This window comes from Vespula vulgaris, chromosome 23 (genome assembly GCF_905475345.1).
Source record: "Vespula vulgaris chromosome 23, iyVesVulg1.1, whole genome shotgun sequence".
Taxonomy (NCBI): Eukaryota; Metazoa; Arthropoda; class Insecta; order Hymenoptera; family Vespidae; genus Vespula; species Vespula vulgaris.
In genome coordinates, this window is record NC_066608.1 from 2,847,203 (window position 1) to 2,860,610 (window position 13,408).

General features: G+C 29.6%; 1 protein-coding gene across 1 annotated transcript; it reads right to left on the reverse strand.

Annotated features, from left to right (window-relative positions):
- Positions 1-943: 943 nt before the first annotated feature.
- Positions 944-9,906, reverse strand: LOC127071914 (uncharacterized). Its single transcript, XM_051011726.1, has 9 exons — positions 9,813-9,906; positions 8,969-9,613; positions 7,506-8,153; positions 5,813-6,538; positions 4,688-4,748; positions 4,474-4,547; positions 3,671-4,401; positions 1,876-1,975; positions 944-1,803 (listed from the first exon to the last, which is right to left on the reverse strand). Exons 2-9 carry the CDS (start codon positions 9,611-9,613, stop codon positions 1,078-1,080), a joined length of 3,711 nt encoding a protein of 1,236 aa, XP_050867683.1. The 5' UTR covers positions 9,813-9,906; the 3' UTR covers positions 944-1,077.
- Between the last annotated feature and the right edge of the window lie 3,502 nt (positions 9,907-13,408).

Below are 13,408 nucleotides of genomic sequence, written 5' to 3' on the forward strand. Positions count from 1 at the left end.
GTAAGAATTCGATCAAAGTGAAAGATGTCTTAAGAAAGTATATATATGTATATATATATTTATATATATACACACACCTACCTTTGATTGCAAAGATTTAAAATTCATTAACGCATTTAGACAAGAGATATATAAATTTCTTGAAAATCAAACGGATTGTAGAACAATCGAATGGAACTTTTCGGGTATATTAAATGAATCATGTTGTTTGGAGTTGTCACGAAATCACGATACCACAAATTATCCGTCGGGATTTATGCCTTCGTGAGCTCTCATTATTTTAGAGTTCTTTGATCAAGTTGAAATACGATGCCAGAGGGGAAATATTTATGTTGGTAAAGGATTTGCGTGACTAATGCTCGGACACGGAAATATTTAATAGGTTCCCCATTTTTAGAATTCACTAACCTACAAATTCGATGCTGTAGATTGAAGTAGGCTATTGAAACTGCCTGATATAGCGTCTATCGTTGATTACATTGTTTCGTTGTTTCTAATCTAGCCTAAAGTTGTCATGAACGATAGTTACAATTTTTAGTAAAATGCAGCCATATGTATTACATTTTATAGAACGATGAACAACGTTTAAATTTATTATAAATTTACCATTGAGCGTATACAAGTTTTGATAAGAAAATTTATGATTAATTGTAAAATTGTCAAACTTGTTAAAATAATAGATTTCAAGTTTTACTGTTTAGTGAAACAATAATATTTAAAACACAAAAATGTTAACTAAAGAAATCTATTTCTTAGTTTATTTTGATCATTTATATATTATATACAAGTAATTTGTTTGTTTAAATTATCTACAAATTGACAGATATGATAAAAACTAAATCGATAGTTCTAACGTTAGTTTAACGGTTAACGGAATTAGAGTTCCTAAAAACGAAGAGAAGTATGGGGATCTGATTGTGAACTGTAAAATTCATTGATTACAAACTTTTAAATGCATTGTACTTTTATTAATTTCTAAATGTAAGTCACAAAAAATATACATTTATTTGCATTACAAATGAAAATATATTTATTATATATACCATAGAACAATTTTATTCTAAATATTTGAATGATTTATTGTCTCATGCCAATCATACGTAGATGAAGATCTTCAATCGCCAGGCAATCAATACCAACTAACTTCAACATTTTCAGAAGTGTTTGTACTTCAGGAGTTTCACTAAGTTTTTGGCGCAATGTAAAGTGTTTGTTGCTGTTATAATAAGAGATGAATTTGGCAAAGGTTTCCGATTCTTTGCTTTTCTTTTCGTAAAGTTCCTTGATTTCCTTTGCAGGAAGGATCCCGATGAATGCCTCGATGAAACCTTTAAATCCAGGTTTAAAATTGTTTCCCTTCTTAAATACATCATGCGATGGTTTGGGTGGTACATAATCTTTCATTCCAAATATTAAATGTAATAATTTAAGTTGTTTAATTTTGTCTAATCCTGCTTCTTGAAGATAGAGAACGCAATCATGAAATTCTTTCAAGTCTTCGACCGCATATACCAATTGGTGGAGCTTATCACTCTTTAAGTAATATATTGCGTTTATTATCTCGGGATCATTCTTGTAAGTTTCAAAAATTTCACCTACTTTGTCCATAGGTATGAGTCTAAAGAAATCTGAGAATTCTCTTTCCAAAGATGGTGTATAATTGCCATTAAATATATCTAAAAAATTTTCACTAAATATATTTGATCTATTGCCGTTCAATAAATTCGTACGATTGCCATTAAGTGGATTCGCAGAAACTCCAACGACGACTAAAGCCGCGAGGAACGTCAAAATATACTTCATCTATAAGAAACCAAACAAAATTGATAACAGTTTAAATTTAATTGTTGAAATATAGCAATGGGTTATACTTACGATTGGTAGAATGATTGTTAGCAATACACAGTAGTTTATATCGCACGATGATAAACTCGAATATATCGCAATCATTGCAAAGTAGGTATTTATATACAAACTATCGTGATTAAAAAATATTCATAGAAAGAAGTAATTTAAAAAAAAAAATATACGATAGTTTATCTCATGATAAGAAATAATTACGAAAGGAAAGAACAATAATAATTTCGCTGCTTATTGAAGATACTACGGATGACGTAAATAATTGTAAATATATTGGTAACAATGTCAGGCGATTTTTTCCTGCGAAGAAAATATATTACAGATTACGTATTTTTTAATATTAATAAATAAAAATTAGTTTCCTTTCTAGATATAATCGCTTAGATTATTATTGAAAACATTTGTATCATCGGAAACTCATGTCGTTTATCTTTGATTAACATTTTTCTCGAATAAAATTTAAGTTCTACGTGTACCGGAAGTGCGAGAAGTATATCGAGAATATATACACCTGTGAAATTAAAAAGAAAAATATACGAATAAAATAAATAAATGATTTATTGTTAAGTAAAATATACTGAGATTTGTATAGTTCCTACATAACACTTAAATTTGCAAATTATTAATATTAGGATAAAGAAAAAATAAAATTAGAATGTTATATATTTTTAATTTTTCATATCGATTAATTTATATAAAACAACTATCATATTTCATTATAAATATAAAAATATTTCGTACAATTATATCACATGTCTTATTTTCTTTAGGATTTTTCTTTAAAGAGTAAAACTACAATATCATTTATGTAACCCTTCAAATCATTGTATCCAGATTAGATTCGATTGTTTAAATGACATCTAATCTTTTATTTCCACTAGTAAATGGATCTCTTATCACATTAAAATGGGCTTCTTAAATGAATATAACGAATATTTCGAAATCATAGTTCTCAAATTGAAATCATAATTTAAAAAAAAAAAAGGAAATGAATATTAACCAAAGAATCTATATCTATTTTAAAGTTTATTTTCATCATTTGTATATTACATGCAGCGAGTAATTCGTTTGTTTAACCCTTTCGTTATGACAGTTCGGTCCACGAACTGGATTCTGTAACGAAAGTGTGTACATTGAACGTGGACAGTTTATTTTGGAAGAAAAGAGGCTTTTCTTTAAAACAATATACTCACAATTTCTATATAAAAGATGTAAAATTATTTAACGGGTATGAAGAGTCTGATTAACAATTGATAATAGTGAAAGAATAATATATAGTGATTAATAATTTAATTCAGTATGATATGTTTTGCTCTATACTCGTTAATTATCTATTCCTTTATGGCACCAAATAGTAGTGAAAAAAATGGAGATACAACAAATATAATCCAAATTGTGTGGTTTATTTCTTTTGTCAAATAATTTGCCGGGGAGTTATAAGAGGCGTTGATATTTAAGAATTAAGTCGCGAATGTTGCCCGCTTTCGTCTGCGTACATTTTTGTGGGCCACATCGTATATCCGGCGTTAAGAGCAAAAGGGTTAAATCCTTTACCAATCGACAGATGTGATAAGAACTGAATAGTTACTTTTAATATTAGCGATTATAAGAATCAGAATTTATAAAAACGGAAATAGGATGGGGATTTAATAGCAAATTGTAAAATTAATTAATTGAAAATTTTTACACGCTTTATCTTTTTATTAATTTTGAAATATAACAATATACATCTACTTGCATTACAAGAAATGCATAATTATTATATATATATGTGTGTCGAAATAGATGTATTGCGAATCTTTGAATAATTTATGGTCTGAGGCCAATAATACGAAGTAGAAAATCTGTAATCACAAAGAAATCAAGACCATTTTTTTTGGATACTTTTATGATTCTTTTTACGTTTTCGTTTTCAATGAGAGCCTTCATTATCTTAGAGAATTTTTCATCACGAAGATAAGAGATGAATTTGGCAAAGGCTGGCGAATCCTTGAGTTTCTTTTCGTGAAGTTCCTTGATTTCCTTAACAGGAAGGGTTGCAATGAATTTTTTGATAAGACCACTCAATCCACCTTCCGAATTGTTGCCCCTCTTAAATACTTGGTGCAATGGTTCGGGTGGTACGTAATCTTTCATTCCAAGAATTTTATGAATTGCTTGAAGTGTTCTAATTTTGTCATATCCCGATTCTTGAAGATAAAGAACATATCTTTGATGTTCTGGCAAGGCTTCTACAGCATATACCAAATTGTGAAATTCTTTACTCTTTACAAAATGATACGTTTCTATAATGTCTGTATTATTTTCGTATTCTTCTGCAATTTCGTTAAGTGTGTCCCAAGGTAATAGTTCTAGGAAATCTAAGAAATCTTCATCCAAAGGATTTGGTTCCGATTCATTGTCATTAAATATACCAAAAATATTTGCACGAAATATATTTGATCTATTGCCATTCAATAAATCTGTACGATTGCCATTAAGTGGAATTGCAGAAACTCCAACGACGACTAAAGCCGCGAGGAACGTCAAAATGTACTTCATCTACAAGAAACCAAACAAGATTGATAACAGTTTAAATTTAATTGTTGAAATGTAGCAATGGATTATACTTACGATTGGTAGAATGATTATTAGTAGTACACAATAGTTTATATCGCACGATGATAAACTCGAATATATCGGAACCACTGCAAATCAGATATTTATATACGAACTATAGATTAAAAAATTGTCATAGAAAGAAGTAATTTTTCGAAAAAATATATATTAATTTATCTTAAGATAAGATATAATTGTAGGAAATAGTAATGATAATTTCGCTGCCTACAGAAGATCACACGGATGATGTAGTTAATTCCAGTTATATTGAAACACTGGCATACAATATTCTTTTTTCTAAAGAAAATATATTAGAGATTACATATTTTTTAATATGAATGAATAAAAATTGGTTTTCAGATAATCGCTTAAATTATTATCGAAAACGTTTGTGTCATCGGAAACTCATGTCGTTTATCTTCGATTAATATTATTCTCGAATAAAATGTAAGTTCTACGTATAGCGGAAGTGCAAGAAGTATATCGAGAAGATTATGAAATTAAAAGAAAAATATAAGAATAAAATAAATAAATGATATATTGTTAAATAAAATATACTTAAATTTGCATAGCTCTTACATAGCATTTATATTAACAAATTATTATTTTGGGATAATGATAAAATAGATTTAGACAATTATATAGCTTTAATTTTTGATATCGATTAATTTATTTAAAACAATTATCATATTTAATTCTAAGTATAAAAAAATTTCATACAGTTATATCACGTGTTATATTTTTTTTAGGATTCTTTTTTGGAAAGTAAAGCGACAATATCATTTATGTAATCATTCAAACCACCATATCCAAATTATTCGATTAGATTCGATTGTTTAAGTGACATGTAATCGTTTATTCCCACTAATAAATGGATCGCCTTCTTTTTTCTTATTTCGTTAAAATCAATTTCTTGAATGAATAGAACGAGTATTTTGAAAGCATAGTCTTTAAATTAAAATCATAATTTAAATAAAAATAAGGAATATATGTTAATCAAAGAATCTATATCTATTTTAAAGTTTATTTTCATCATTGTATATTATTTCATTTATTGTATATTATATACAACGAATAATTTCTTTGTTTAAATACTTTCTAAATTCATAGATATGATAAGAATTAAATAAATACTTGTAATATTAGCAATTACAAGATTCAGAATTTATAAAAACAGAAATAAGATGGGGATTTAATAGCAAATTGTAAAATTAATTAATTGAAAACTTTTACATGGTTTATTTTTTTATTAATTTTGAAATATAACAATATACATCTACTTGCATTACAAGAAATGCATAATTATTATATATATGTGCCGAAAAAGACTTATTGCGAATGTTTGTATAATTTATGGTCTGAAGCCAAGCACATGAAGATAAAAATCTGCAATCGCGAAATAATCAAGATCCATTTTTTTGGATTCTCGCACAAGTTTTTGCGCGTCTTCGGTTCTAAGGAGACGCCTGATTATCTGAACTAAATTTTTGTTACGAATATAAAAGCAAAATTTGGCAAAGGCTGGCGAATCCTTGAGTTTCTTTTCGTGAAGTTCTTTGATTTCCTTCACAGGAAGAATTGCGATGTATTCTTTGATAAGACCACTCAATCCACCTTCCGAATTGTTGTCCCTTTTAAATACTTGGTGCGATGGTTCGGGTGGTACGTAATCTTTCATTCCAAGAACTTCATGAATTGCTTTAAGTTCTCTAATTTTGTCATATCCCGATTTTTGAAGATAAAGAACATATTCGTGATGTTCTGGCAAGGCTTCTACAGCATATACCAATTCGTGGAACTCTTTACTCTTCATATAAGAAATTAAATTTATTATAATTTTGTCATTTTTGTATTTTTCTATAATGTTGCGTAGTTTGTCTATAGGTATGAGTTTGACGAAATCTATGAAGTCTTTATCCAAATCATTTATCGTATTATTGTAATTATATATACCAAAAATATTTTCAACAAATATATCTGATCTATTGCCATTTAATAAATCTGTACGATTGCCATTAAGTGGAATTGCAGAAACTCCAACGACGACTAAAGCCGCGAGGAACGTCAAAATGTACTTCATCTACAAGAAACCAAACAAGATTGATAATAGTTTAAATTTAATTGTTGAAATATAGCAATGAATTATACTTACGATTGGTAGAATAATTGTTCAGAACAGCACAAAGTACTGTATCGTAGGATGATAAACTCGAATATATAATAATCACTATAAAGTAGTTGTTTATATATACACTATCGTGATTAAAAATTATTCATAAAAAGGAATAATTTTTGGAAAAAATGTACCGTAGTTTATCTCACGATAAGATATAATTATATCGCAACTATAATAATAAGATTGTAATAAATCGCAAGTTGCTTATCACAAGATTATACGAATGATGTAATTAATTGCAGTTATATTGGCAAACAATATCTTTTTTGTTCAAAGAAAATATATTACAGATTATGTATTTTTTAATGCTAATAAATTAAAAAACTATTTTTCTTTCTAGATACGATCAAGTAGATTTCAATGAAAAACATTTGCGTCATAAGAAAAACATGTCATTTATCTTTAATCAACATTTTCTTCCAATGTAATTAATATAATTTTGTGCCGGAAATTCGAGAAGTGCGTTTTATCGAGAAGATACTTAATACTTATGAGATTAAAGGAAAAACATTAAAAATAGAACAAATAAACGATGTATTGTTAGGTAACGTATACGTTCACCTACAATATATTATTTATAATATATTATATATTTATAATATATAATATATTATAAATATATATATTATATTTATAATATATATATATTTACAATATATATTTATAATATATATATATATTTATGCCTACAAACTATTATTATTTTTTGTGATAATGAATAAATAAAGAAAATTCTAATATTATATATTTTTTATCTTTGATATTGATACGTTTATTCAAAATAACGATTATATTTAATTGTAAATATAAAAAATTAATCATATTACAATATCCGATGTTATATTAATTATAATACTGTTCAATATAATTATTCCTGAATTCCAAGGAGTTGGTACTTGAATTTTTCAATTGCTTCGATATCGAGCCCAGCGGCATTCGATCTTTCTTTTAATTGTAGATATTCATTCTTGCTTGTCAAAGCATCCTTAAGTTGAACATATTTTTCCGAACGAATATAAGAATTGAATTTTGAGAAGGCCGCCGATGTTACGAGTTTCTCTTGGTGAAGTTTCTGAATTTTTTCTTTCGGAAGTAAAGCGACAATGTCGTTTATGTAACCATTCAATCCACCATATCCAACTTCTTCCATTGGATTAGGTTGTTTAGGTGGTACGTAATCTTTCATTCCCGCAAGTAAATGAATAGCTTTCATTTCTCTTATCTTGTTATAACCAGCTTCTTGAATGTATAGAACGAATTTTTTAAATTCTGGCAAATCTTCTACGTTACTAAGTAACCTGTGAAACTCATCGCCCGTGATATATCTCAACGTAACTTGTACTTCAGGATCTTTCCTATATTTCTCTGTTATTAGTAATATTTTGTTTATAGGTAAAGTTTTATAAAAATCCATTATATCGTGATCCAAATCATTCATACTCCAATCATTATCATCGAGAGGATAACCGAACACTCCAACTAGGATCAATGATGCGAGGAATGTTAAATGGTACTTCATCTGCAAAAAATAAACAAATATTATTACGATTTACTGAAGTAACTAATTGTTTCAATGAAAGAGAACAATTAATTCATTTTATTAATTTAATAGAAAGTGTGAAATTCTTTGTAATATATACTGTTATTGTAGAAATTAAAAAAAATATATAGATATATTATTTTATATATACAAAAATTATATATAATATAATTATATATAATATAATTTTCTGTTATATTTAATACTATATTGTTTATATATATACACACAATATAATATATATGTACATATAATATTGCAATTATATGCTTTGAAGGGTTAAAAAATGTATCGAATGATATATTTTAACAAAATTTTATTAGTTATAATGAAAAGCAATATATACAAAAAATATTATACTTACGATTGTCAGTAAATGATCAGGAGGGCTCTATCTATTAATTGCTTCTACACTTTGTCAAAATCGAATACGTCGTGAATGCAAAACGCCGAGGTTTATATATCAACAAATTGGCCTTGATATTTAAGTAATTTCAAGAATAATGTAGATTAACCTATTTTTCGATAAGAAGTTATATAAGAAATTTTCGATCGATAATACCAGTAAATGTGAAAGGAAAATATCATAAAACAACGTTATCTGATAAAAAATTGAATAATTTATTGGTTTTAGTTTCTTGGGGAACAATAAGTAAAAAATCGGATTGTTAGATGTATTAGCCGGTCATATCGATCTTGGATCGTCAAGATTTTCTATATAGATATTGACATGAGAAAATTAAACGATGCAAGATATCATATAAAAATAATCTTTTTCATATTTAATGTTTTTAATAGTAGTAAGCGGGAACGGTAATGCCAAGGATGGTGCGGAGAAGTTCTTTGACGCGATTGACATCAAGACCAGCTTGCTTGGCCTTATTCAAAAGGTATTGGAAACGTGGATTACCATAGACCTTGTTAACGATTGCCTGGAATTCAGAAGAAGAGAGACGATCGACGAGTTGTTTGAAAGCTGGAGAGGTTTGGAGTTTTTGGTGGTAAAGAGCCTTGATTTTGTCTAGGGGAATGATTTTCTTGACGTCTTCGACGAGACCCTTGAATCCACCAGTGATTCCGTATTCGGAAAAGCTTGGTGGTGTCAATCTAGGAATGTGGATGTAATCGTGGAGACGGTTTACAAGGTAGTAAACGTCGACACCAGCTTCATATATGTAATTCAACAAGTTAATATACTCAGGCATAGCCTCGACTTCCTGAACCAACTGTTTGAAATCATCAGTCTGCATATATGCCAAGCCTTTCTTCACTTCAGCATCTTCTTTGGCATATTGCATAAAAATCTTGACCAATTCTTTGGTAGGGATCAAATCTACGAATTCTTGTAAATCCTTATGAAGCTGGCCTCTGCCAAGGTTAGGTACCTGCCAGGCGCTGGCCGTAGCCAAAATTGCAACGAAAGCTACTACGAATTTCATCTGTACAATAAATAAGAATGTTCTTATTGAAATTTTTCTTTTTTGTTTATAACAAATAATTATAGCAAATTGACAAACGTATGGAAAGAGAGCTAATTTAATAATTACAATATTAGAAGAAATTTTATTCTATTCTCCTAATCTAATCAATATTTTTAACAATACGATTTAATCTGTTTCGTAAAATTCTTTTACTTACTGTGATAGTGCTATTAGATCCACTTCGTAGAACTCAGTGATATTCTCAGAAGAATTCCGACCTGTTTATATACACGTAAAATCCGATTTCGATCATTTCATTATCCGATGAGATAAGATAAATTACTTAGATACCCGATGAATTTCATTTTGGACATTGAAAAATAGGTACACATACTCATCGATTAATTTGAAAAATAAAGTATAACACATATGAGATACGTATATGTGTGTATTTTTCATGCGCATACATATATGTATTATGATTTCACTAAACTAAAAATTGAAAGTGATCGATGAGGAAAGATTATCAATATTTTTAATATTATTATAATTAACAAATTATTAAATTTTGTAATCTTTCTTTTTTTCTCTTTCTCTCTCTCTTTCTCCTTCTATTCCAATAGAACATCAGTAAAAATCGATCTTATCTAATACGAATTATATCACCTAATTTTTATAATGGATCGTATCTGTCTTATTTCGAATTATTAATGATATCCAACAATACTCAAAAATGGTTAAAAACTGTATACGAAATTAAAAATCATTGACAAATGCTAACGATTATAAAATATTTGCGAAATAATTACATGATATTCGATAAACGTAAAAATCTAAAACTACAGATCTACTCCTATATCTGTTTCTTCGTTTTAACAGTAATAAAGTATACAACATAAAAACTTTAGAGAGAGGGAGGGAAGGAAGGGATGGCAGGGTTATGTATTCTTAATGATTATAATTTCACGATAATCGACAAACAATAAATCTAAAATACATTAAAAGGTTTTATAGACTATTAATCTTTAAACGAGAAATAAAGAGAGAGAGAGAGAGAGAGAGAGAGTATTATTACAAAATTCATTTGAAATATATGTGACTATATTATAATAGAAGTGATGGGGAGAGGGATGAGAGAGGTGGCATTCGCATTTTAAGAATTTTGTTAACGCATAGAAAGTTTCACCCGTTCTAAAGCGAAGAAGGAAGAAAGAAAGAAAAGAAATAGAAGAAAAAAAAGAAATACATAGAGGGTGGGTGATGGAGAGAGGCAGCGAGGTAGGAAGGGTGTTTGAGGGCGATGAAGGAGTATAGGAGGGAGAGGGTAAGAAGAAGAAAGCAAAACGGCAGCACGTGTTGCGAATAGTCACGACTCCTTCGTAGTGGTCTTTCGATAAATAAGAAAGAAGCGATGTTCGCGCAGGTGGCGCTAACTTTTAAAAGGAAAGTAAGGGATGCCTCGTAGCCACCGGTTTCTCGCACTGCCAATCGAAAGAGTTTCGCAATGCTGTTGGAACAGCTGGAGATGAAGGAGAGAAAAGATAGAAAGAGAGAGAGAAAGAGAGAGAGAGAGAGAGAGAGAGAGAGAGAGAGAATGGAAGAGAAGGCAAAGAAACAAGTAGAAAGAGAGAGAAAGAGATACTAACACCGTTTCTCTAATTAAAGTTGTTACAATTTAATAAGCCTCGGAACTTACCATCATCGTTCCCTCGTAATGGGAAAATCAAGGGTAGAAAAAGAGGGAGCCCGTGAGAAAAAGGTAGAAGAAATGAAGATAGAAAGGGGGAAAGGCTTAGCTGAAAGTAAAAGAGGCGACATTTCATTGCGTAAGCGGAAGGATCGTCTTGGTCGATCTCTTAACTTTTCCACTCAATGTAAAGCTCTACTCGTTCTCTTTGGATCCTCCGTTACTTCCGTCTCTTTCGTCTCGCTTTTAAGATCGGTGGACGGTGAGATGGGGTGGAGGCAATGGCGGGGGCTGAGGAATAACGTACTTACTTTCGTCAAAGGTTTAACGCAATTTCATGCTAGCTATACTATCATACCTTTCGTCATTTCGTTTTCTCTCTTGAGTGTGGTTACTATTACAGTTGGGAGATAGATTGGACAGAGTTTTATGAATTTTTAATTTCTTCTTTCGTTTTACTTCGTTTTATTATTCACTTATTTATTTATTTATTTATTTTCTTTTCTTTTCTTTTTTTCTTCCTTTCTTTTATTTCTTCGCCTATCTTATCTGTTCTAAGGTTCGTATTATTTCGGAAATAAGTTAGTTCGATAAATAGAACGCATCGAGCTACAGTTCGAACTCGGCAAAAACTGCCCAACAGGAGGTTCGTGATATCGGCGTTATAATCATTTCTGGAAAAGCCGGAGGATTCCTACGGTAGGAAAGTTCGACTCGCGGCAAGACTTTAAGCGCGAGTAGTATCAAGTTATTTTCTCTTGCCGGCCAGGCAAACTTTTCCAGGATATTATGGCCGCACGTGGTGGTAACAGCCTGACGTGCCGGTCCCATCGTTACCGATATAACGACCTCGAGGATTTTCGCGAGGAAAAAAGGGGAGGAACCAAGCTAAGAAACTCTGTTCGTACGTGAACGTGAATGGGATCTCAAAATGAAATCGTCGAATCTTCAAATACGATTTTCCTCCTTTTAGATTTCGACCCTTTTATTTTATCATTTTCCAACTTTCTCAAATTTCTTTTGATATTGGAACAATTATTTTTCATCACATTTCCTTCATTTACATTCCGACGTTTTCTTCTTTCATAAAATTATCGATATATTTTTTCTTTTCCGTCAAGCATGATCACAGCTAAGACAAACTTGAATTGTTGTTTATAAAGAAGATCGCAAAGGTACAGAGAAAGAGAGAGAGAGGGAGAGAGAGAGAGAGAGAAAGAGAGAATTTGAATTCTATATTATTAATATAATATTTTTATCAATCTAATTATGCTTATTACAATTTTATCCATAAAATATCTAACGTTTAGTTAGATTAATTTAGACTTCACTTCGAAAATTTCAAGTTCTCTCAATTAAGAATGAAGTATAATACAAGAAATTTTGATTTTTTTATTTATTAAAAATATCACTACAAATTAGATTTTTTGAGGAATGAATTAGTTCCTTACAGAATCTTATGTACTTTCATTTTTTTACAAATTTCTCTTTGGTTTTTTCTTTCCATTTGCATATAATTCTTTTATTTCAATTAATCGTTGTTCTTGAAGAAAAAGACAAAGAAAAAATGAAAAAAGGAAGATAATGATAAAAAGCTGCGATGTAATCGAAACAATCGCAAGAAACAAAAAGCAGATAAAAAACAATAAACCTGTGCACAGGTGTGCTTTAAAATTGACGATGACATATATCATGAAATAATAATTGATCCATATAATCTGTTTATTATAAAATCTTATCGAAAATCTTATCGAATATCGAATATATATTCAATCGTTAAGATCAAATTTTATCGCAGTGCATTTAAATACTTGAACTTTGATTATTTGAATTAAAAGGGACATCTAATGTAAAAATTACTCTATTGCGTATTATATACATACACGCACACACACATACGCGTGCGTACATGTACGCATATACACATACATTATATTTATTCTCATATTTGACGTATTCAAAATTTAGCCAAAAATTTTTCAAATTTAGCCGAAAGTTTAAAAAGAAACGAAAAGGAAGCTGCACCAACGGTTACCTTGGTCTAAGGAAGTCGTAGAAATGGTTGCCTGTAACAAATCCTTCGCAAGTAATCGAGGTCGTGCCTTGGCTAAGTTTTACTCTCGAAC

Coding starts and splice junctions, on each gene's coding strand:
- LOC127071914 (XM_051011726.1), bottom strand. CDS start 9,613: ATGAAATTCGTAGTAGCTTTCGTTGCAATTTTGGCTACGGCCAGCGCC. Junction 4,548..4,687: donor CATCATCCGTGTGATCTTCT/GTAGGCAGCGAA, acceptor TCTGATTTGCAG/TGGTTCCGATATATTCGAGT. Junction 4,402..4,473: donor TAATAATCATTCTACCAATC/GTAAGTATAATC, acceptor GGTTTCTTGTAG/ATGAAGTACATTTTGACGTT.